Below are 21,104 nucleotides of genomic sequence, written 5' to 3' on the forward strand. Positions count from 1 at the left end.
TGAAATGTTTTGGTAAAGTATTTTAAGTTTATATTAAAGTTATTTTAAATTTCTCAGGTTTTACGATCTTTTTAATGTTTATACGAATATACTATTGTTTAAATATTAATTTAGAGTACTCCGCATACGATGTATATTGTTTAAATAATTAAAAAATCATCGATAGTATTAATTTTTAAGTTCTTACGTTTAAAAGGAACGATTCTCGATGTACACTCGAGAGAGTACAAGAGAATACTAATTCGATAATCGTCGAAGTTAAAGAACGTATATATATAGATTATGCAAGGGCAATAACACTGAGATGAAAATTTTTAAGTATTAAAATGTTGAATTAAAATTATTATAATTTTTTCGCTTGTAATAGTCTTTTTGAGAGTGATCATGTATTTCCTTATATTTTTTTTTCAAAGAATCATCTGTACAAAGAGTAACCGAGTAAGTTATCGTAGATTATCCTTGCGATCATTATGATACCTTTTTCTTTTCGTTTGGAATAATTTAGAAAATCTAACGATCAGTTATTTACGTAAACAAACAATCAGATGATCACTACTTGATCGCTCGCTACGGAATGAGTATACACCATTTAATCGCTGATACGAAAGTCAGTAGTGGGGATACGAGCTTCTTCTTTTTTGCCACGAATTTGGAGGGGCGCCACAGTGCAAAACTTTTTCTACGTGAAAAATGTCGAAAATAGGATTTACGTCAACAATGAGAGCAGGTATAATTCTTAATCAATTTCTATTCTATAATATGTCATTTTAAAGACAACGGATTCGTCTAGGATATATGTTTTTTCAAATTGTTGTAAAAGTGCATAAATGATCATTGAGAAAGACCATTTTTTAACATGATTTTTTTCAAATAATATAAAACTTTTTCAAAAATTTAATAAAGTTGTGTCCTAGATTAAAGTTTTGTTTTTAAAATTAAATCGTGTTCATCAAAATCCATCAAGAATTACGTCCATTCTCATTGATGGCGTAAAATCATTATAAAATCAGGGATAGTGAATAGCTTTAATAAATGCAACTATGCATGGGACATAATAAATGTGAGATCATATATATATATACATATATATTTATATCAAAATACCTAGCTTTAACTATATCCATTTAACTAAGGTGATATTTTTACAGAACTTGTAAAATAACATCAGAGATAGGCAACAATATTGATGTGCTATATTTCGGAAGCAATTATTTATCTGTCTATGCTCTTACGAGAATAGTAGTTGTGGATTGGAAAGATAAAGACAAAAAAATTGCGTGGTATTGCTTCATAAAAATTTTTTGTTATATTGTCAATTAAATCATCATGGGTAAAAACAAGCAAGCACAGCGAAGTAAAAATAATGCAAGGGTATGTATTAATTTTAATGTATAATTATTATTTTTTTCTTTTTTCCTAACCTCAAGTACTATAGACAATATGTATCTTTAATGTATTAGACAGAGATTTTGTAATCTATTAAAAAAGATTTAAGTACATTTTGATAAAGTACAAAAACAAAATTAATGATACAACGTGTAACTTCTTTTTTTTTGTCTTTATTCCAAATATCTTCAAAATATTATTTTCATTTTTTAGCCATCAAATAGTAGTAGAAGCGCAGAGCTTCTGGGAACTGCAATGCCCAATTTTGTTGGATTTTCTGCTGTGAAAGACGGTGGCTATGTCCCTATACTTCCTGGATTAACTCTTTGCAATGTAAATGACATTAAAATGCATAATGTAAATTCTAATTTTCAAATAGTTTTGAAAAAAATGAATAAGAAGGATGCAACAACCAGGTACAAGGTAAAAAGTTAATATTTTCCAATCTTGTCAAGTGGTAATCATGTTATGCCTATTTAATATATGAATATATTTTTTTAGGCTTTGCAAGAATTTGCTATTATGTGTCGAACAGAAAAATTAACAGCAGTTGAAGGAATGTTACCCTTTTGGCCTAGATTATATAATATTTTAGCTATTGATATTGAACATAAAGTAAGAGAAGCTGCACAATTAGCTCATCTTGCTGTAGTAAAACGAGTTAGTGAAGGTATTATTACATATTTAAAGCAAATTGCTGGTTCTTGGTTTACCTCTCAATATGATACTTATCCACCTGCTGCATCGGCTGCAACAAATTCATTTAATGTGAGTAATATATTTTTTTTTTCTTTTTTTTTTTTTATTTAGACTTTAATTTTTTCCACCACAGCATTTTGAAATGATACAAAAAAATTGTTTGTCAATTATTTAATAGTTCTTTCTTTCTTTTTTTTTTTTTTTGAATGTTTAGGTGATCTTCCCACAAAAGAGAATAGTCGATGTAATAATCCATTGTCAAGATGAAATATTATTATATATTTTTAATAATATTATAATTCAAACGCCGCAATCATTGTCTATACATAAGTATGTTTCATTATTTATTTAAATATATATATAATGTGTAATTGTATTTATGTATGTTCTCTTTATATTTTTATTATACTTCTTTTTTTATTTTTTTTTTTTCTTAAAGATCTTTAAGTCCAGAAGAAATGGAAGCAAAGTATCAAAGAGTATTGGTGGCAAGTTTACATGGTTACAGTTATTATTTTAAAAAGATACCATTTCAAGAAGTAAAGCAGGCTATTGAAATTCATGAGAAAATTATAAGTAATAATAAATTTTGGAAATTGGCCAAGCATAATGCCTTTCCTATAACAACAGCATTTTTTACTGTATTAACGTCGATATTAGAAAATGCAGATGATTTGATACAAAATGAAAAGAAAAGAACAATAACAGCTATTATGAATAGTCTTGATGAAATGGAACCTGCACTTTCATCAGCAATCTGGGAGTGTATGCTTGTTGCTATTAATAAAGTACAAGTAAGATATTTAGATTGTAATTTCTGTTAAATTGGATGAAATATTGATAAAATATTAAATTTTTGTTTACAGGACTGGTATACAGTAGTTAGTATTGAGCAGCTTGTGTTGCCGAAATTATGGAAAATTTTACGTAGTGGTGGACAGTGCTGTGCAAGTGTTGTTTATCCTAATTTATTACCTTTTCTCAGTCAATTTCCAAAATTAAATATCGATAATACAAAATTATATACGAATTTCTTTGAGAACATGCGCCAAGGGTATTCTTTCAATTTTATTTAAACTTAGTCCGTTTAATTGTATAACAATTTTTATAATATAAAAGTTTTTCAGATTCTCAGCTAAGAGAGTTCAATTTAGTCGTTCTGAAATGTTTGCAGTAACAGTTTCCTTTGTTGAGTGTTTACGATATGCAATATTATTGAATGCCAATGATGTTACTTTATGTGAGAAACTTTTGAAAGAACAGGTATGTAACAATACTTAAAATAAATAAAAAATGTTATTTCATTTATTATATGAATAGTGATGTAAAATAATCTATTAAATATTGCAGCTAATTCCTCTAATAGAAATGTGTTTAACAAAAAGTATAATAATAGAAGAGATTTTATTTTGTGAAGTTAGCCAGCTATTGATATATTGGAGTAAAAATCGATACAATGAAGAATATAAATCGTATCCTGTTTTGTTACGTATATTTTGGACAGAACTTAAACAATTATATGAAAAACTCATAAATATGATACAAACTTCTAATTTAGAATCTATTGAAAATATAAGTAGTTGTCAAATAGAATTTTTACTTAACTTAAGGGATATCCCAAGTAGAAGACGAAAAAATTTAAAAGTAAACTTTGTTGAAACTGATCAAATCACTGAACCTAAATGTCAAATACAAAAGGTAGAGGTAGAAGTGGACACAGTTTTTCAAGCTGAACTTTTTAATTTTGTTAATGATTTTTGTGTCACGTGTTTTAATAAAATTAATACAGATCATTTCATAGAATATATCAAATATCTTAATGAAATTATCACACATTTTGAGTGTCAAGAGCTTTTCATTGCTCTTACAAAATCATTAAATCCGGACATAAGTTTCTTCCAGTTTTATAGTGAAACTTTGCAAAACTGGTTAACACAGGCAACAAACAAAGAAAAATATGTAGCAGAATTAATTTTCAAACTTGTAAAGTATATGGATAATACGGATAAAGATAAAGTTTTAAATTCATTAACAGAGGTAAGATCATTATATTTTACATTTTATTCCTGTACAGATAATATATATATATTTATGTATCTATATATGTATATTATTTCGATTTTTAGTTTGAGAATGTCACTATAGTTAGAAGTATTATTGAATGTGGTTTATCCAAAAATAATAGAAATGATGCTGTAATAAAAAAATGGTGTTCACAATCTAAAGTAACTAGTTTACTTATAGATGTAGTTAAAGAAGTGGTTTCTGGTACTTATACCAATTTAGAAAGAAATAAGAAATTGATTCTATTGGCTTTTGATTTATCTGAGGATGGTGGTATGTAATATTTTTAATATTTATTATATATAATTTTTAATATTTATCAATGTATTTTTATTTATATTTGTATTGATATATTGCTCATATAATATTTATTTGTTTTTAGATCCATTAATAAACGAAGATAAAGCTAATCAAATTATTACAATCCTATGTGACTCAATAAATCAGAAAAATGAAGCCTCCTTGGTAGAACTTGCAAAATTAATTTTACAACTTGTACCACTTGTATGGACTTATAAGAAACCAATATCTGGTGCCGTACAATTATTAAAAGCACTTTTTGTTTTGTGTATGCAAGAATATTCGAACAATTATGATTCCATTTCTATCAATGACATGCAAAATGTTTGGAAAAAAGGTCTTTCTAAGTGTAGACAAAGACTTGCACATTCTGAGTTTACTTCGTTCACTAAGCAAATTGCAGCTATTACTTGGAATGAAATATGCAATACGTGAGTTTATATATTTTAAACGGACGATAGGTTTTTTTTCATTTATTGTATTCATATCATTTTATATTTTACAGATACGAAGCTGATGTAAAAGATTTGCTAGTAGACATAGCAACTGATTTTCTTGAAGTAATAATTAATAATGAACTATATGTAAATACTGATGTTATGAAAATGGAATATGCAAAAGAAGTTCTTTCGACATTTTTAACAGAATCAAATATAAGTACATGGATGGCTGAAGTAACTGAAATTGTAATTTATGCAGAAGTAATAACTGGACATTTATATGTATCAAAACCTCAACAAAAGATACGTGCATACCACCATACTGCAATCATTAATTTAACTGACAATGTTTTAATAGATAATACAGAAAATTGCCTAATGTGGGCTTTATTTGTAACAAAATTATTAAGTAATCTTTATTTAAGATATGAGCAAGAAAATGTAGATGAAAATGTAGATGAAAATGTAGATGAAAATGTTGATGAAAATGTGGATGAAAATGTGGATGAGAATGACATTGAAAATCAAATTTTGATACCAGGATTTACAGAGATATTAGTAAATATTATACATTGTGTTACTTTAGGACATATTTATGTGAATTACTATAAATCTGTAAGTACATTCTACATTATATGTTATACAATTATAACATGTAATTTTTTAACATTTAAACAATTAATATTTTTTTTTATAGGCCAAATGTTACAAAAATGTGGAGAAACTTCTGACATCTATAAAAAATAATTTGAAAAATTTGCAAAAACATATAACTAAAAAGGAACACGAGGAAATTCTTCATTATATTCAAAAGTAGGTATTTTTTTTTTTTTTTTATTTTTTTTTTAAGATATTTCAAGTTATAAATAATATGTTCTTCTTTCAGATATAAGTCTGAATATGGAAGTATTTTACCTTACATCATAAATGTCTATTTTACGGAATTATGTGCAAAAGAAGATCTTGCAAAATATTGTAAAATATGTAAAAGCAATAGCATTATTCCTGATAGTGATGCATGCGACAAAGAAGCATATTTACAAGCAGTGCAGGTATAAACTTTTTTGATTTTCTTAAATATATATTCTCATACATACTAAGTTAATATTATATTTTTTAATTTTTTTTAATTTTTTTCTTTCTTTCTTTTTTTTTTTAATATTGTATTTCAGATTATATCTCAATATTTAGATCCAGAAAATATTCAAGTATCAACAGATGATCTTTTAAGTGCATTAATTGTAGGAAGAAATATACTTTCAACTCAAGCAAATACTTCAATACATGTCAATATTTTAGAAAGGATTGCATCAAATCAACAGCAAAATTCTAACTTTTTACTTTTTGATTGGTTTGTATATTTAATTTATATTTCATATTATAATTGTTATTTATTCGAGTTTATAATAATTATACTTTTGTAAAAATTCTATTTCAAACACTTTTAAATAATGACTTCTATTATTTTCTTTTTTCTTTTTTTTTTTTTTTTTTTTATAGCAATATTAGTGATGAATCGTGGGAAAATGTAGCTTTAATTTTAGAAATTATAAGATTTCTTACTGAACTTATTATAAGAATACCTACAAAATTATCCTGTAAAAATTGGGATTTTATTCTGATATCTTTAGCATCCTGGCAAGTTTCTGTAAATAAATCTAAAGATAACTTCAATGATCTTAAGGTAAGTAAAAAAAAAAAAAAAGAGTATCTAGTATATACTCTTTTCAATATTATAATATTAAAATACATAGTAATAAACACATATATGCATATATACATATATCTATTTATACAGGTGACAGCATTAACAGTAGCTGTTAGTCAGCTTTTTTATGAATTTCAAAGTTTGATGCATAAACACAATGTAGAACCATTGAGTGAATTACCACCTGCTATTTTAGATGAATGGAAAGCTGTCTTTGCTAATGACATACACAGAGGTATTCTACAAACTTGGAAGCTCCATGCTGGTAAATTTTTTTTTTTTCTTACGAAATGATGTAAAATTCACGATATTAATATTTTTTATAATTAAAATTTAATCAAATATTTTCAGAGTCATGCATTGAAAAAATGGGAATTTTAAAGCCAATTATTGCTTTAGATTATTTGGGCAAAACGATAAGTCTACTTTATCCTAAAGTGCTTTTCAAAAATGAGAACGTGCCTACTGACAGTAATAATTTAGATGAAACAATAAAATTATGTCTGAAACTTCTTCAGTCTCCAGCGCCGTCTATTCAATTGGGTGTATATCATTGTTTAAAACATGTTATATCTGAGCTTGTAGAACAAGATAAAACGTCCATGGAAACAGAATGCTTTCATCCACTTGTTTTAAGTATTAGAAATTTCGAAGAAGCTCTTCTGAATATACAGTATATAGTGAACACGATGCTTATAGATTTCAAGTTCGTATTAAAAAAAGTATTATATAAATATATTTTTATTATTTATTTACAATACAATTATTTATTGTTTTGGACTTATTTTATTCCCATTCAGATTATGTGACACTATTAGTTGTACAATACAACCTTATACAGACTCTTACACATATACTTTGGGTTACTTATTGCTTTGGTCAATTGTTTTGGATATGTGTGCAAATACGCATGGTGATTTACGATATCAATATGCTGAAATATTAAAGTAAGTTTTATTTTTAAAAATGAGGCAATGATGTTTACATGTGGATTATAAAAATCCATGTAAGAAAAAAATTTAATTAAAAATGTGTTTATTAATGCCTTCAGGAAAGATCTCTTTCCATCCTTATTGAATAATATATTTCGATTAATGCCAGTGGAAGTGCTACAGGATAACAAAAATAAACCAGCCAAATTAGTAGAAATGTTTTCTACAGTACCATCTTTGAATTTTGGAGGTATGTCTATTTATTACTTATTGTTAATTATTTTATTTTTAATTCGGATAATTTATTTTTAGAAAGTTGGACTGAATGGAGATTGGATCATATAGTATGTTGGTTATATACAAATACTTTGAGGCATTTACCTGTATTAGTGAGACAGTGGTGGAGTACTGCTGATAGCAAAGTTAGCGCTGCAGTGGATAGAATAACGATGCATTATGTTAGTCCTATGTTATGTCAAGAAGAACTTCTTAATAATAGGCTAGTCAATGTTGAAAACATGCAGGTAAAAAAATAGAAAATGTGTTCATCAAACGCATGTGACTTATTTAATAAACTGAGAGTATTCATTTCTTTTTATTTTATTTTTTTTTTCTGTTATTAATATCATAGGTAAAAGTTCATCCAACAGCTAGAGAGGTAGTAGCATTGTATCAAATGGATGATACAGAATTAGAACTGAGTATTGTTTTACCACCAAATCATCCATTGGGTCCGGTGACTGTAGAACCAGGACAACATGCAGGAGGTACCGCCAATTGGAGAAATTGTCATATGCATCTGTCAATATTTCTTACTCACCAAGTAAGAATTATTATTATATATACGTGTATGAATATTAAAATGTCTATGGTATTTAATTGTTATACAATTGTTTTTGATACAGAATGGATCAATTTGGGATGGATTAATATCATGGAAAAAGAACTTGGACAAAAAATTTGCAGGTGTCGAGGAGTGTTATATATGTTTCAGTATCTTTCATATAAGCACTTATCAAATACCAAAATTGTCTTGTCATACTTGTCGGAAGAAATTCCACACACCATGCTTGGTAAGAATTTTATATATTATTTATTATTGAAATATTATATTACGTACTATGTTATATGTATATATATGTATGTATATATGTATATTTTTTTATTCTAGTACAAATGGTTCAGTACAAGTCAAAAATCTACATGCCCTATATGTCGGAATGTATTTTAATTTAATCATAAATATAAAGTGGACTATGAATATATAATAAGATGATATAATAAAAGAAGATTATATACAGTATTTGTAAGAAACAAAATTGATGATGTAATATAATTTATGGTGTTAGTATATATATATATATGGAAGTAGTGAAAATTTATGTCTTACGGAATTTATGTGTCTCTTTAAGATGTATTTAAAATAATTGATTGTAATACAAACCAATTTTCTAAACTAAAAACAATATAAGTTTTTAGTTTAGAACTGAATAGCTCTCAAGTTGCCAAGAACCTAGTTGTCGATAAAATATATTATTAATAACAGATACCTATGATCTGCGTTAGAAATTCTTCGTTGTTTTATATTGTTAAGTTAGAAATATAAACAAAGATTAGTTCCCATTTTTCGATTTATCGCTATTGATGGCGCTGCCATCGACCAAAGTAATGACTCTATTGGATGAAAGTTGGTACGATATGTTTTGACATTAGTTTAAGATGGCGGTATTTTTCAGTGTTCGTACGTGAAAGCGGTCTCGTGTTTCGGTAATTTTCGCGGTATCGGTGAACATTTTTTAAATATCAAGGCATGGAGACTAGTGCGAGTACCGGTACTCGTACATCGCGGTTTATGATGGAGGGTGTCGGCGCTCGAGTTATTCGTGGACCCGAATGGAAATGGGGTAAACAGGTTGGAACATAGGTTACTTATTATAAATATGTATTTTTCAAATTGTTCATAGTCTTTCATTATTAATTTAACGTTACCAGTATTGTATAACATCTTTGTATTATTTATTTATTTTAGCTGATAATTTTTTTTTTCATTAATTTATATTCAAATTTAAAAATATTTTTAACAAAAACTTTTAAGGTTATCGAACAATCAACAATTCTCTTCTTTACATGTTTGATTATGTTAATAATTTATTTTAATACGAGTAATCATGAATATAAATCGTATTTTATTCTATTATTCATAAATTGTTTTAATATTATTAATAAATTAAGAAAAGAATTAAGTAAGTAATAAATCAAGGTTAAGTTATGTTAACAGTGTATTATTGTTTAATAGGATGGAGGAGAAGGGCATGTAGGAACAGTAAGAAATTTTGAATCACCAGAAGAAGTTGTTGTGGTATGGGATAATGGTACTGCAGCAAATTATCGTTGTTCTGGTGCATTTGATTTACGTATATTGGACTCAGCACCAACAGGTGTCAAGCACGAAGGAACTATGTGTGACACTTGTAGACAGCAACCAATCTTTGGTATTCGATGGAAATGTGCAGAATGTGGAAATTATGATTTGTGCTCTATTTGTTATCACGGAGATAAACATCATTTAAGGCATAAATTTTATCGCATTGCTACTCCTGGAAGTGAACGTGTTTTATTAGAACCAAGACGTAAAACTAAAAAAGTATGTAATAGGAATTAATAAAAAGAATATAGAAATTAATAAAAAGGATACATAATAAATGGAATATATTAATACAATATTTTTTTTTTTTTTTTTTTTTGAATTTACAGATAGCCATTAGAGGTATATTTCCTGGTGCAAGAGTTGTTAGGGGTGTTGATTGGCAATGGGAAGATCAAGATGGTGGAAATGGACGTAGAGGAAAAGTTAATGAAGTACAGGATTGGTCATCAGCTAGTCCTCGTTCAGCGGCTTACGTTATTTGGGATAATGGCGCAAAAAATTTGTATCGAGTTGGATTTGAAGGAATGGTTAGTTTTTATACATTACATTATGATAATGAATTTTAATTTTTATACTATAATGAATATTTATTTATTCATATTGATTTTGTTTGTTTTTTTTTTTTTAACTCTTTAGGCCGATTTAAAGGTTGTCAGCGATGCAAAAGGACAAACAGTTTATAGGGATCATTTACCATTGTTAGGTGAACAAGGTCCAGGTAGGACTGGACCACATGGTTTACAGATTGGAGATCAGGTATATATATATATATAATTTTTAAAGCATAATAATTTTCAATTATTGTTATTCCTTTTATATTCTCCTCCTTCTGTTTTTTCTTTTGAATTTTAAATGATATTTATTTTTGACAAAGGTTAATGTCGACTTGGAATTAGAAATAGTACAATCACTGCAACACGGTCATGGTGGTTGGACCGATGGAATGTTTGAATGTCTTGGTACTACCGGTACCGTTGTTGGTATTGACGAAGATCACGATATTGTCGTTTCATATCCGAGTGGCAACAGGTGGACTTTCAATCCAGCTGTAATTACAAAAGTTCAAATACCTGTTCCTGTTACAAGTTCCAGTTCGGACAATCAAACCTTTGCTGTTGGTGATTTGGTACAAATTTGTAACGATTTGGAAAAGATTAAATTGTTACAACGTGGTCATGGAGAATGGGCGGACGCTATGGCACCAGTAATTGATGAATGTTTTTTTTTTTTACATCGATTAAATATATTTAATAAATGTAACATGCTCCGTATTTCCTTTCTTTTTTTTTTTTCTTAGACTTTGGGAAAAATAGGAAGAGTACAACAGATATATCACGATGGAGATTTGAAGGTCGAAGTGTGTAGTACATCGTGGACGTATAATCCACAAGCGGTAACAAAAGTTGCTAGTAGCGATGGTAGCGTTCCAGGAAACAGTAGCGGAGGTTCGTACTTCCATTTAATAATATTCAATTGCGTCTCAATGTTGACTGAGATTGCAAAAAAAAAAAAGAGAAAAATAATGATTTTTGTTTTTTAACAGAACGTTTTTTAACAGAACTATTGAAGAAACTATTTGAAACTCATGTTTCGGGTGACGTTAACGAAGAGCTTGTAAAAACTGCGGCGAACGGTGATGCATGCAAATGCGAGGAATGTTTAAAGAGACCCGAGGCCGACGTTAATGGTGTATTTTCTGGTCATACAGCTTTGCAAGCTGCGAGTCAAAATGGTCATTTGGAAGTTATTAAAATTCTCCTCCGTTACAAAGCCGATGTTGAAATCGAGGTATATATGTATATATACATATATATATATATATATATATATATATATATATATATATATACATATAACAAAATATATATATATTGTTACGATATTTAATGATCGAAAAGACAAAAAAAAAAAAGAAAGAAAGTAAAATTCGATTAGATATATATTACATTTACTGTTTGATTAAATAGGATAAGGATGGTGATAGAGCGGTCCATCATGCTGCATTCGGTGATGAACCAGGAGTAATGGCTTTGCTGGCAGGTGCTGGTGCTGATCTCAATGCTCGTAACAAAAGGCGTCAGACTGCCCTTCACATCGCGGTAAACAAAGGCCACGCTGGAGTGGTTAGAACTTTGCTTGAGTTAGGATGTCATCCGAGTTTGCAGGTAAGTTTTCTCGATTGTAAATACAATGTTTCCCTTTTGTTTACATATATTAACGAGTACGTCGAGCAACCAGTCATCAACGAATATTATTCAAATAGAGATAGAAATGAATTCGTCAAACGATCGATAGATATATAATCGTATCTCTGACTGGTCGTATTTTTATTTATGTACATATATGTACGTACATATATATATATGTGTGTGTGTGTGTGTGTGTGTGTGTGTGTGTGTGTGTGTACGTAGCATAGAACGGAAATTAAAATTGTAAAAAGGAAAAAAGAAAAGAAAGGAAAGAAAGAAAGACGGAAAGGGGAGGAAGGGTAAAAATGAAATAAAAAATGAAAGAAACAAGAAAAATAAAAGAAAAAAAAAAATAAAAGAAGAGCGAGGAAAGGAAGAAAAAGATGGACCGTAGCGATTTATATTATTGGATGAGGAAATAGGGGTGGAAAGGGAAAATATTAATTTACTCGATTGCCATTTCGATTTGATATTTATGAACGATATATAAATAAAATCTCTGTGCATAGAAATACGAACGAGATTGTTCTGAGAGCGGAACGTTATTTGAGCTATCGATCGTACATATATGCGTGTATATACATACATACATAGATTCATACATACATTCATACATACATTCATACATATATATATATATATATATATATATATATATATGTACACATATATGAGCTTATTTATATACGAAGTAGGTGTGACAAGTTGTCGTGACAAGTTCGTTTAATATGCGATCACATGAGAAAAGGTTCCCCCTTGAGCCTAGAGAAATAGAGTGAGAGGAAGAGAGTTAGAGAGGGGGAGAGAGAGAGAAGTGACTCGAGAAAATATCGATGCTTCTGAATGACGATCGATATAATAAATTTGCGTTCGATTTATAGTTAGGAGTGTTGCAAGTTTTGCGTCTTCACATTTTCCTTCTCTTTTTCCTTCTCCTCCTCTTCTACCTTTCTTTTTTTTTTTTTTTTTTGGAGAAGAGTAAGGGATGAAGGAGTAAGCGAGGAATATGGAAGAAAGGTTGGCATGAGAGTTTCAAAGTTTCATCGAAAAGGTCGTAGAAGATAACACGTAGTTTTCCAAGAGAATGCTCGCTTTTGAGCTTTTATCCTAGCACGAAATCTTCACCTCTAAAAATCTCGTGAAATATAACACGATATCGTGAATGCGTGATAGAGGAACTGGAAATGCAGGATGGGGTTGGTTTGTATGGGGGTTGGGGGGAGGTGGCAGAGAGGTAGAGGTTATAGGGGGTAGGGAAGAGGAAACGCATCCTTGTTTATTTTATTCTTGAATCGTCTAGACGTGATTTATTTCTTGGTATTCCACTTTTCCATGATTTATACCAACGTGAAAGCTCGCGAACTAACGTTTTCTGTTCTCGTTTCAATCGCTTCGTTCTCTCTCTCTCTCTCTCTCTCTCTCTCTCTCTCTCTTTCTCTCTCTCTTTCTCTATCTCTATCTCTCTATCTCTATCTTTTTTTTTCTTTCTCACTCACTCACCCTCTGTATAGTTTCTCTTCCTTCCTGGTATGAAATTCACGGCGTTCGCGGACGGGTAGATCCATCAGGATCCTCCTAATCTGCCTAGAGTCAATCTTCCCGTCATTTCTTTGCGCTATCACGCAGCGTTCGTGACGCTACGTTGCTCGATCGGATTTTCTTCGTGCATGGCCCATGGATTATTCTCGACGAACGATTATTTTTCCGGTGCATAAAAGAAGGATTCGTAACAGTTTAGTGAGGGAGTTTTAAGAAAGAGGAAAAAGAAAAAAAAAAAAATGAAAGAGAAGAAAAATAAAAGAAGAAAAACAAATTCGAAATCGTCCTTCTTACATATTGTTTTTCTACCTTGAATTAGAAAAATCGTCGCTTTAATAATGCTCCATAATTGGTTTCGATATTATGATAAAGAGAAATACGATGTACGTGTGTGTATATATATATATATATATATATATATTTGTTTATTTGTTTATTTATTTATTTATTTATTTACTTGTTCGTAAAGAATATTAAAGGATAACATTCTTGTAAATTGTTTCTTTTCAAAATCGTTAAAAATATTTGTTGAGTTTAGATGCTCTGTAAATAGTTTCGAAATATTATGATATATATATATATATATATATATTTATAAAGAATAATGAAGGAAAACAAGCTTTCTCGAAAATTGCTTTTTCGTAAAATCGAAGGGAAAATAGGATCGTAGCGTCTAAATCGGCAAGGAGAAAAATAAATTTGCGCGAAGTAAGATAGGGGGATAGGGATGGGGTAGGGGGGGGGGAGGGAAAAGGGGGTAGTTTAGGTTGGTAAAACGAAACACAGAAGGGGAAAAGGTGCGATTCTCTGTGGCGAAATTTCCGTGGGAGAAAGAGCTAGAGATTCCAATCAGGATATATCGACGCATATTTTACCACGTAAACTTCGATATACCAAGTTAAAAAGCTTCGTGCTTTCTTTCTCTCTTTCTTTCTTTCTTTCTTTCTTTCTTTCTTTCTTTCTTTCTTTCTTTCTTTCTTTCTTCCTTCCTTTCTATCTATCTATCTATCTTTCTTTTTATACACTTATTTTCGTACGATCCATGTTTAAAACTATTTTCGAATATCTCATATTGGAAATTTCTTCGCGTCGTCGAGTTATTTTTCCTTTTTCCTTTTCTTTTGTTGATTTAATTTTATTTCAATTCTATTCTTTCAATCCAATTCAATTCAATTCAATAGAATGTTTTATTTAAATACATAAATAAATGAGCGCTGCGTGGTGATGAAGTCTAGTATGAAAAAAAAAAAAAAAAAAAAAAAAAGAAAAAACAAAAAAACAAAACAAAAAAAGAAAATAGAAATAAAATAAAATAAAAATAAAAAAAGTTAAAAAAAATTGTTAGAAAAATTTCATACGTTTTATCCAATAATGAATATATATGTATATTATTTTTAGACGCTCGCGTTCTAATCAAAGTCCTGATGAAATGTAAAAAGTGACAAGTAGAACAAATTATTCTTGGATAGATGAAAACAAAAAAAGAAAAAAAAAAAAAAAAGAAAAAATAAAAAGAAACTCGTTTCTTTTTTCATCTTTCGCTCCATCTCTAATTTTCTTTATCATGCGGCAAGCTTGCAAGCTTGTTTTCCGGGTACTTGCGAGTACAAGTTAGTAAAAAAGAAAAAAGTATAAAAAACAGGAAGAAAAAAAAGAAAAAGGAAAGCGACGTGAAATAACATTTCCCGGCTTGCTTTGTTTCGTTTTCTCGCAAATTTTCTCGTAATATTAATAAAAACATGAGGTCCAAAAAAAGATATATACACACATATATATGTACATACATATATATATATATATATATATATATATATATACATATATGTACATATATACATATATACAGGATGTCCCAGTTTTTTTCCGTAAAACTTTACCAACATATATATTATCAGTAAAAAATAAAAATTTGAGATGTTATACACACACACACACACACACACATATATATATATATATATATACACAAATATAAGCACATATGCATATTATAAACAGATAATCGTACGTGCTTGTAGTTTGCTCTACTCTTCTTTCTTATGAAGAGAGGGAATAGAAAGCTCAGAAGGAAGAGAGAGAGAGAGAGAGAGACAGAGAGAGAGAGAGAGAGAGAGAAAGAGAAAGAGACAGAGAGATGAAACCGAACGTGTTTGGCCGCATGCAGGAAGTCTGCCAGGCAGAGGAAAGCAGTGGCAGGCAGGGAAGCAGAGTGGGAAGGAAGGGAGGTAGGCAGGTACACGAACGCGAATTAGCGTTAATTCACCTTCGTTAGGCGGGTATCTCCTCATTTGCAGGAGACTTAATTAATTTGGTTATCTGAGCGCTCGAGGAAGCTCCAAATTCCAGCTGCGTTTACGAGTGTCGCGGGTTTGTGTTTGAGAATACGCATTGCGCATAATCAAGCTGGAACTTCGACTCGGGCCAAAGAGAAAGAGAAAGAGAAAGAGAAATATATAGAGGAGGAGATATAGAGATATAGAGATAGAGATAGGGATAGAGATAGAGATAGAGATAGAGATAGAGAGTATTGGTGGTGGAAGGGGATGGATTGTATACTTCGCGAGAGAACCGACACATAACGATTCCAACATCTCTCCCCTATTTTCCTTCGAAACAATTCGAAGCCGAAGACAATCCGACAAACGTTTTCCGTGATAAACAACCCTTACGTGCTCGGCATATTCTATAGAGATGAGCCTTATTTCTTTCATTTTTTTTTTGTTGCTCTTGTCTTTGTTTTCATTCTTGTTTATTTTTGAATTTTTTCTTTTTTTTTTTTTACATATTTCTTCTTCTTTTCCTTCCTTTTTTTCTTCTTTTTTTCCTCTTTCTCTCGATAACGCCACGATGATTTTGTTCGCTTCAGTGATAAAAGAGAACCAAAGAGAGAGAGAGAGAGAGAGAGAGAGAGAGAGAGAAAGAGAAAGAGAGAGAGAGAGAGAGAAGGAGAGAGGAAGAGAGAGAGAGAATGTTTGAATGAATGAACAAGAGAGAGATAAAAGAAATAGAGTTTTATAGTATATATATTTGTATTTATTTCACGAATAATAAAAATTCATCCCCTATAGGGATAATTCGTTCTGTTCGTTCGATTACATTGTCGTTCGATATCTTCGAACGTAATTCTTGTTATCCATATCAAAGCCAAGAACTAATTTTTGACGCTGGTAAGGTACATGAGGATACACGCGAGGGTATACACGAGAGAATAACCACGATAAGCTTTCCATTTTGTCCTCCGTTGTCTGCGTGTGCGTGTGAATGTTTCTCTCTCTTCTCTCTCTCTCTCTCTCTCTCTCTTTCTCTTTCCAGGAGGAAAAGAGAAGACAATTTTCGTGATCACGTGCGGTCCAACGAAAAAGACTCTTTTTCTTCTTTCCCTTTCCTTTTCCTCTTTCACTTTTTTTATTCTCTTCCTCTTGCTTCCTTCGTACACGTGCACAAAATTCCTAGTGAGGAGATCCATGCAAGAAAGAAAGAGACAGAGAGAGAGAAAGCGAATGGGCTCGCTCCAACGTAGATAGCAAGAAGAATGCTGCACGGCTGCATGGCTGCTGCATGCTACTGCTGATTCAAAGAAGAATTCTTACCATCTTCTTAGATCGTCTCGTTGCACTTGTTGTTTCTTTTTTTTTTTTTTTTTTTTTTTCTTGTAGAAAGATCGGACTAATCGAAATACCGTTTGGTACGTGAGCTCCTCAGCACCATGTTGTTGGCTCTGCTTCTCTTTCTCTCTCTCTCTCTCTCTCTCTCTCTCTCTCTCTCTCTCTTTCTCTCATTTTCTTTTTCTATTTCTCTTTCTCCTTTCTGTTTTTCTTTTTTTTTCTTTCTCGCATTGAAAACGAAAAACCGAATGACTTCTCCCGATAGGAAACTTTTTGAATGCTCTTTGTTTCCCGTACGGATGTTTCAGTTTTCTTCCTATCATTCCTTTCTCGTTCTTTATGTATTCCCTGAACGAAAACTTCGATTTTTAAGACAACGAGATTCTACGAAGAGAGATCTCTCTGTGTGATACTTCTATTTTTCTTTTTTTCTTTTTTTTTTTCTTTTTCTTTTTCTTTTTCTTTTTATTTTTCAATATATCGCCTATTCTCGATCTAAGGATAAAAATACGAAAGAAAATGTTGAAAAGATTGAAAAAGAATTATATAAGCACGTACATATGTTGCGCTATTAATTTTATAATTTAAAGTGAAGATTCTAATCAGTTTGATATATATATATATATATATAGAGAGAGAGAGAGAGAGAGAGAGAGAGAAAGACGTAATACACTTTTATTTTATTAATTTTTTGAATAAAATATTTTTTTGAACGTTCAAATAAAACGAAAAAAAATAAGAAAAATTAAAAGAAACCAGAAAGGATAATGAAAATCATTCTTTAAAGTTTACGTCCATCTTAGAGATACAACAAAAGCCATTTTGACGCTGTCGCTTTACGTCGAATTCGAAATTTCTTCTTCTTTTTGTTCTCTCTCGCATTCTCTCTTTATCTCTCTTTTTCTCTCTTTTCTCACTCTTAATACTTTTATCCCTTTCTACCGAAGGAGGAGAAAAACTTTGATCGTTCCTCGAGCCAAGTCGAGCCGACTCTCTCTGTCTCTCTCTCTTTCTTTCTCTCTCTCTCTCTCTCTCTCTCTCTCTCTCTCTCTCTCCATTTTTTTTCTTTTTCTTTCTTCGTACTCTTCCTTAGATTTCACGAAACTTTTCTATAATCCCGTCACGCGCAACGCGGCTACGCGCGATAATAGCGTCACCTCGATTTTCGCTCCCTAACAGTCGAAGCTAATCTCGTCTTCTCTTTCGTTTTCCCTTTTCGAAAAAATAGGTGGGGAACGAGGGAGGGAATTAATCGTAGCGAATCCATGAATTCTTTTTCTTTTTCTTTTTTTTCTTTTTTTTTCTTGAATCTTTCAACGTTAATTTATTCCCTAAAGAGGATTCCTTAATAGAACGCTTGATAAAGAGAGAGAGTGAGAGAGAGAGAGAGAGAGAGAGAGAGAGAGACAATCAATTAAAAACAAATTTCAAAAAATATTCTGATTTAACATAAATAAATGAATCCTCAATAAAGAACGAAATACGTTCTTTATGTATCCCATGATCATTGATTCTTTTCGATTGATACGCATAAAAAAAAAAAAAAGAAAAAGAGCCAGCAAGTGAGAGAGAGAGAGAGAGAGAGAGAGAGAGAGAGAGAGAAAGAGAGAGAAAATAAAAAGAAAAAGATAATATACGGTAAACCTTTCGAATGAAAATAGTCGATTTCAAAGGAGAATATATATATATATATATATATATATATATATATATATATAAAGAAAAGAAAAAGTAGAAACAAGTTTCATTGCAAAAATATCGAGAGAAGGTAAAGACAGAAGAGCGTTTGCCGATCGTCGTAAGTTCGAAGGTAACAACGATCCTCCCTAACGTTGGATCGTTATTTTACGTAAAATCGTTGGTTTTTGGGTAGGTCTGGGGAGAGTAGGAGGACGGGGCAGTGGTGGTAATCGGGCGCGGGTGGGGAGGGAGGGCGGAAGGATGGGTGCCGGCTCTGGTAGCTGGGACGTTCGTGCACGGGCAGGATTCCAAATCCTCTTTGGTCGAGAAGTAGTGTGTATAGAGAAGCTTCTGGCTAGGGAGCACCCAAAGTCTCGTGAAAAACGAACGATTATGGAGCACCGGCAAATAGGTTCGACGATAAACCCGTCGTTTTGCTCTCGGGCAATCGGATTCGCAGGGAAAAGAGAAAGAGAGAAATAGAGATAGATAGATAGAGAAAGAAAGAAAAAGAGAGAGAGAGAGAGAGAAAGAGAGAGATCCTCTTGAACATCCTCTCATCCTCATCCTGATTCTCTCTCTCTCTCTCTCTCTCTCTCTCTCTCTCTCTCTCTCTTTTTCTCTCTTTCTGATGCGCTTCAGAGCAATGGAAGGAGCCGTTCGGTGGCCCTTTGCTCGTTCGCTCGCGAATAATGCATTCGCTCGAGCCAGCGGAAGACTTTACGCCGTCGCGACGACGACGTCTTCCATCCGGGAAAATGGCTCGCAATTTCGATATGAGACGAGCTCGAAGGCAGCTCGTACTACGCAACCAGCGTGCAAGGAACCAGCACCGTTTCCTATTACAAATCCAATACTCATCGCGCCCTTTTTCCCCCAATTCGTCTTTTCCTTTTCCTCTCTTTTCTTTCTTTCTTTTTTGTTTTTTCTATCTTCTCTTTCTAGTCTTCTTCTCCTTCATCTTTTTCTTGTTCTTCTTCTTCTTCTTCTTTCTTTCTTTCTTTCTTCTATGTCCTCCTCTTATCGAGCCTCTTATTTCCAGGATTTTCTTTTAATACGCTCCTGTCTCCTCTATTTTTCTTTCTTCCATCTTTCGTTTTTTTTTTCTTTTCTTTCTATTTTTCCATCCCACTTCCTCCCACTTTCTTTCTCTCATTCTTTTTATCTTTCTCATTAGTTTCTTATGACTTGTCTCCGTCCTTTGTGCTTTTACTAAAATTAATTGCGTTCGAAGAGACTTATCTATCTTTTTCTAAGGGACTCGATGAGATTTCCTGTTTTCTTCCTTCTCTATTTTCTTTTTTCTCTTTCTCGTTTCCTTCAAGGTATATCTCATCTGGGGAAAAAGGGTTAACGATTATTATTTATAAATCTTATTTTATGTATCTATAAAAATCGATGAATCATTAATAATAATATTTCGATGACTATCGATATATATATATATATATATATATATATATATATACATACGTAAAGTATATTTGCAAGTAAATATTTCGTAAGGTTCTATGGTTAGGCAAAGAAGTGTTTCCTAACACTTACGTGTTGGCTCATCGTAATCGTGAAATAACATCTCGTCGAGGTGGAATGGAGGAGGGTGGCGGGATCTGGATATGTGGTAGCTTTCTAACGAATATATTATCGAGTCGACGTATAATAAAAGCGTAACCTATCGTCGGGTATTTAATAATGATGACGACAGAAAATCAATAAATAGAACAAATAATAATAATAATAATAATAATAATAATAATAATAATAATAATAAATTATTTTAATGAATAATTATCAAGGTCTATTACGAATTCGTAATCGATCGAATAACAAAGATGATACGTCGATAATAATATGCACATATGTAAGTAAGATTCTGATTTATTACGGATATAAATTATACATAGATATCATTTTTTTTTCTCTATACGTTAAAATGAGTTTAAAGATTTTTCAAGATTGGGATGAATGGATCGAAGGTGTGGCGCGTTAACGACGACAAGATACGATGACATCAAAGATGGTTGCTCACGTTCGAGGACTATAGCTCTGTTTAGAACTGCTTTGAACAATCAACCGATATACGGAGCTCGAGACGCATTGTATTATAATGGCAGTACAAAGGATGAAGAAAGGG

The 21,104-nt window shown here is 31.1% G+C and overlaps 2 protein-coding genes across 5 annotated transcripts in view; both read left to right on the forward strand.

Moving 5' to 3' along the window:
- The first annotated feature begins 623 nt into the window (after window positions 1–623).
- Window positions 624–9,078, forward strand: LOC124424728 (E3 ubiquitin-protein ligase listerin). Of its 2 annotated transcripts, none has more exons than XM_046964177.1 (24): window positions 624–727; window positions 1,149–1,371; window positions 1,600–1,809; window positions 1,888–2,154; window positions 2,300–2,415; window positions 2,525–2,879; window positions 2,952–3,139; window positions 3,213–3,348; window positions 3,436–4,122; window positions 4,212–4,422; window positions 4,532–4,880; window positions 4,955–5,504; window positions 5,587–5,702; window positions 5,776–5,941; window positions 6,062–6,240; window positions 6,390–6,573; window positions 6,688–6,862; window positions 6,949–7,303; window positions 7,398–7,544; window positions 7,649–7,779; window positions 7,842–8,053; window positions 8,161–8,352; window positions 8,435–8,602; window positions 8,701–9,078. In XM_046964177.1, exons 2-24 carry the CDS (start codon window positions 1,327–1,329, stop codon window positions 8,758–8,760), a joined length of 5,199 nt encoding a protein of 1,732 aa, XP_046820133.1. In that variant the 5' UTR covers window positions 624–727; window positions 1,149–1,326; the 3' UTR covers window positions 8,761–9,078. The 2 variants fall into 2 exon arrangements, with proteins under 2 accessions (XP_046820133.1, XP_046820132.1); XM_046964176.1 differs by lacking the exon at window positions 624–727 and adding an exon at window positions 742–1,060.
- Window positions 9,079–9,235: 157 nt separating this feature from the next.
- Window positions 9,236–21,104, forward strand: part of LOC124424730 (E3 ubiquitin-protein ligase MIB1) — a 457,761-nt gene continuing 445,892 nt past the window's right edge. For 2 of the 3 annotated variants that reach the window (XM_046964178.1, XM_046964180.1), the window contains exons 1-8: window positions 9,236–9,441; window positions 9,826–10,173; window positions 10,284–10,484; window positions 10,594–10,713; window positions 10,832–11,161; window positions 11,255–11,402; window positions 11,501–11,745; window positions 11,925–12,122. In XM_046964178.1, coding sequence (XP_046820134.1) covers window positions 9,340–9,441; window positions 9,826–10,173; window positions 10,284–10,484; window positions 10,594–10,713; window positions 10,832–11,161; window positions 11,255–11,402; window positions 11,501–11,745; window positions 11,925–12,122 — 1,692 coding nt within the window. In that variant the 5' untranslated portion in view covers window positions 9,236–9,339. The remainder of the gene's footprint in view (window positions 9,442–9,825; window positions 10,174–10,283; window positions 10,485–10,593; window positions 10,714–10,831; window positions 11,162–11,254; window positions 11,403–11,500; window positions 11,746–11,924; window positions 12,123–21,104) is intronic. The other variant, XM_046964179.1, reaches the window with a different exon arrangement.

Source organism: Vespa crabro, chromosome 6 (assembly GCF_910589235.1).
Source record: "Vespa crabro chromosome 6, iyVesCrab1.2, whole genome shotgun sequence".
In the NCBI taxonomy this organism is placed as follows: domain Eukaryota; kingdom Metazoa; phylum Arthropoda; class Insecta; order Hymenoptera; family Vespidae; genus Vespa; species Vespa crabro.

Coding starts and splice junctions, on each gene's coding strand:
- LOC124424728 (XM_046964177.1), top strand. CDS start 1,327: ATGGGTAAAAACAAGCAAGCACAGCGAAGTAAAAATAATGCAAGG. Junction 5,942..6,061: donor CATATTTACAAGCAGTGCAG/GTATAAACTTTT, acceptor ATTGTATTTCAG/ATTATATCTCAATATTTAGA. Junction 8,054..8,160: donor TCAATGTTGAAAACATGCAG/GTAAAAAAATAG, acceptor TTAATATCATAG/GTAAAAGTTCATCCAACAGC.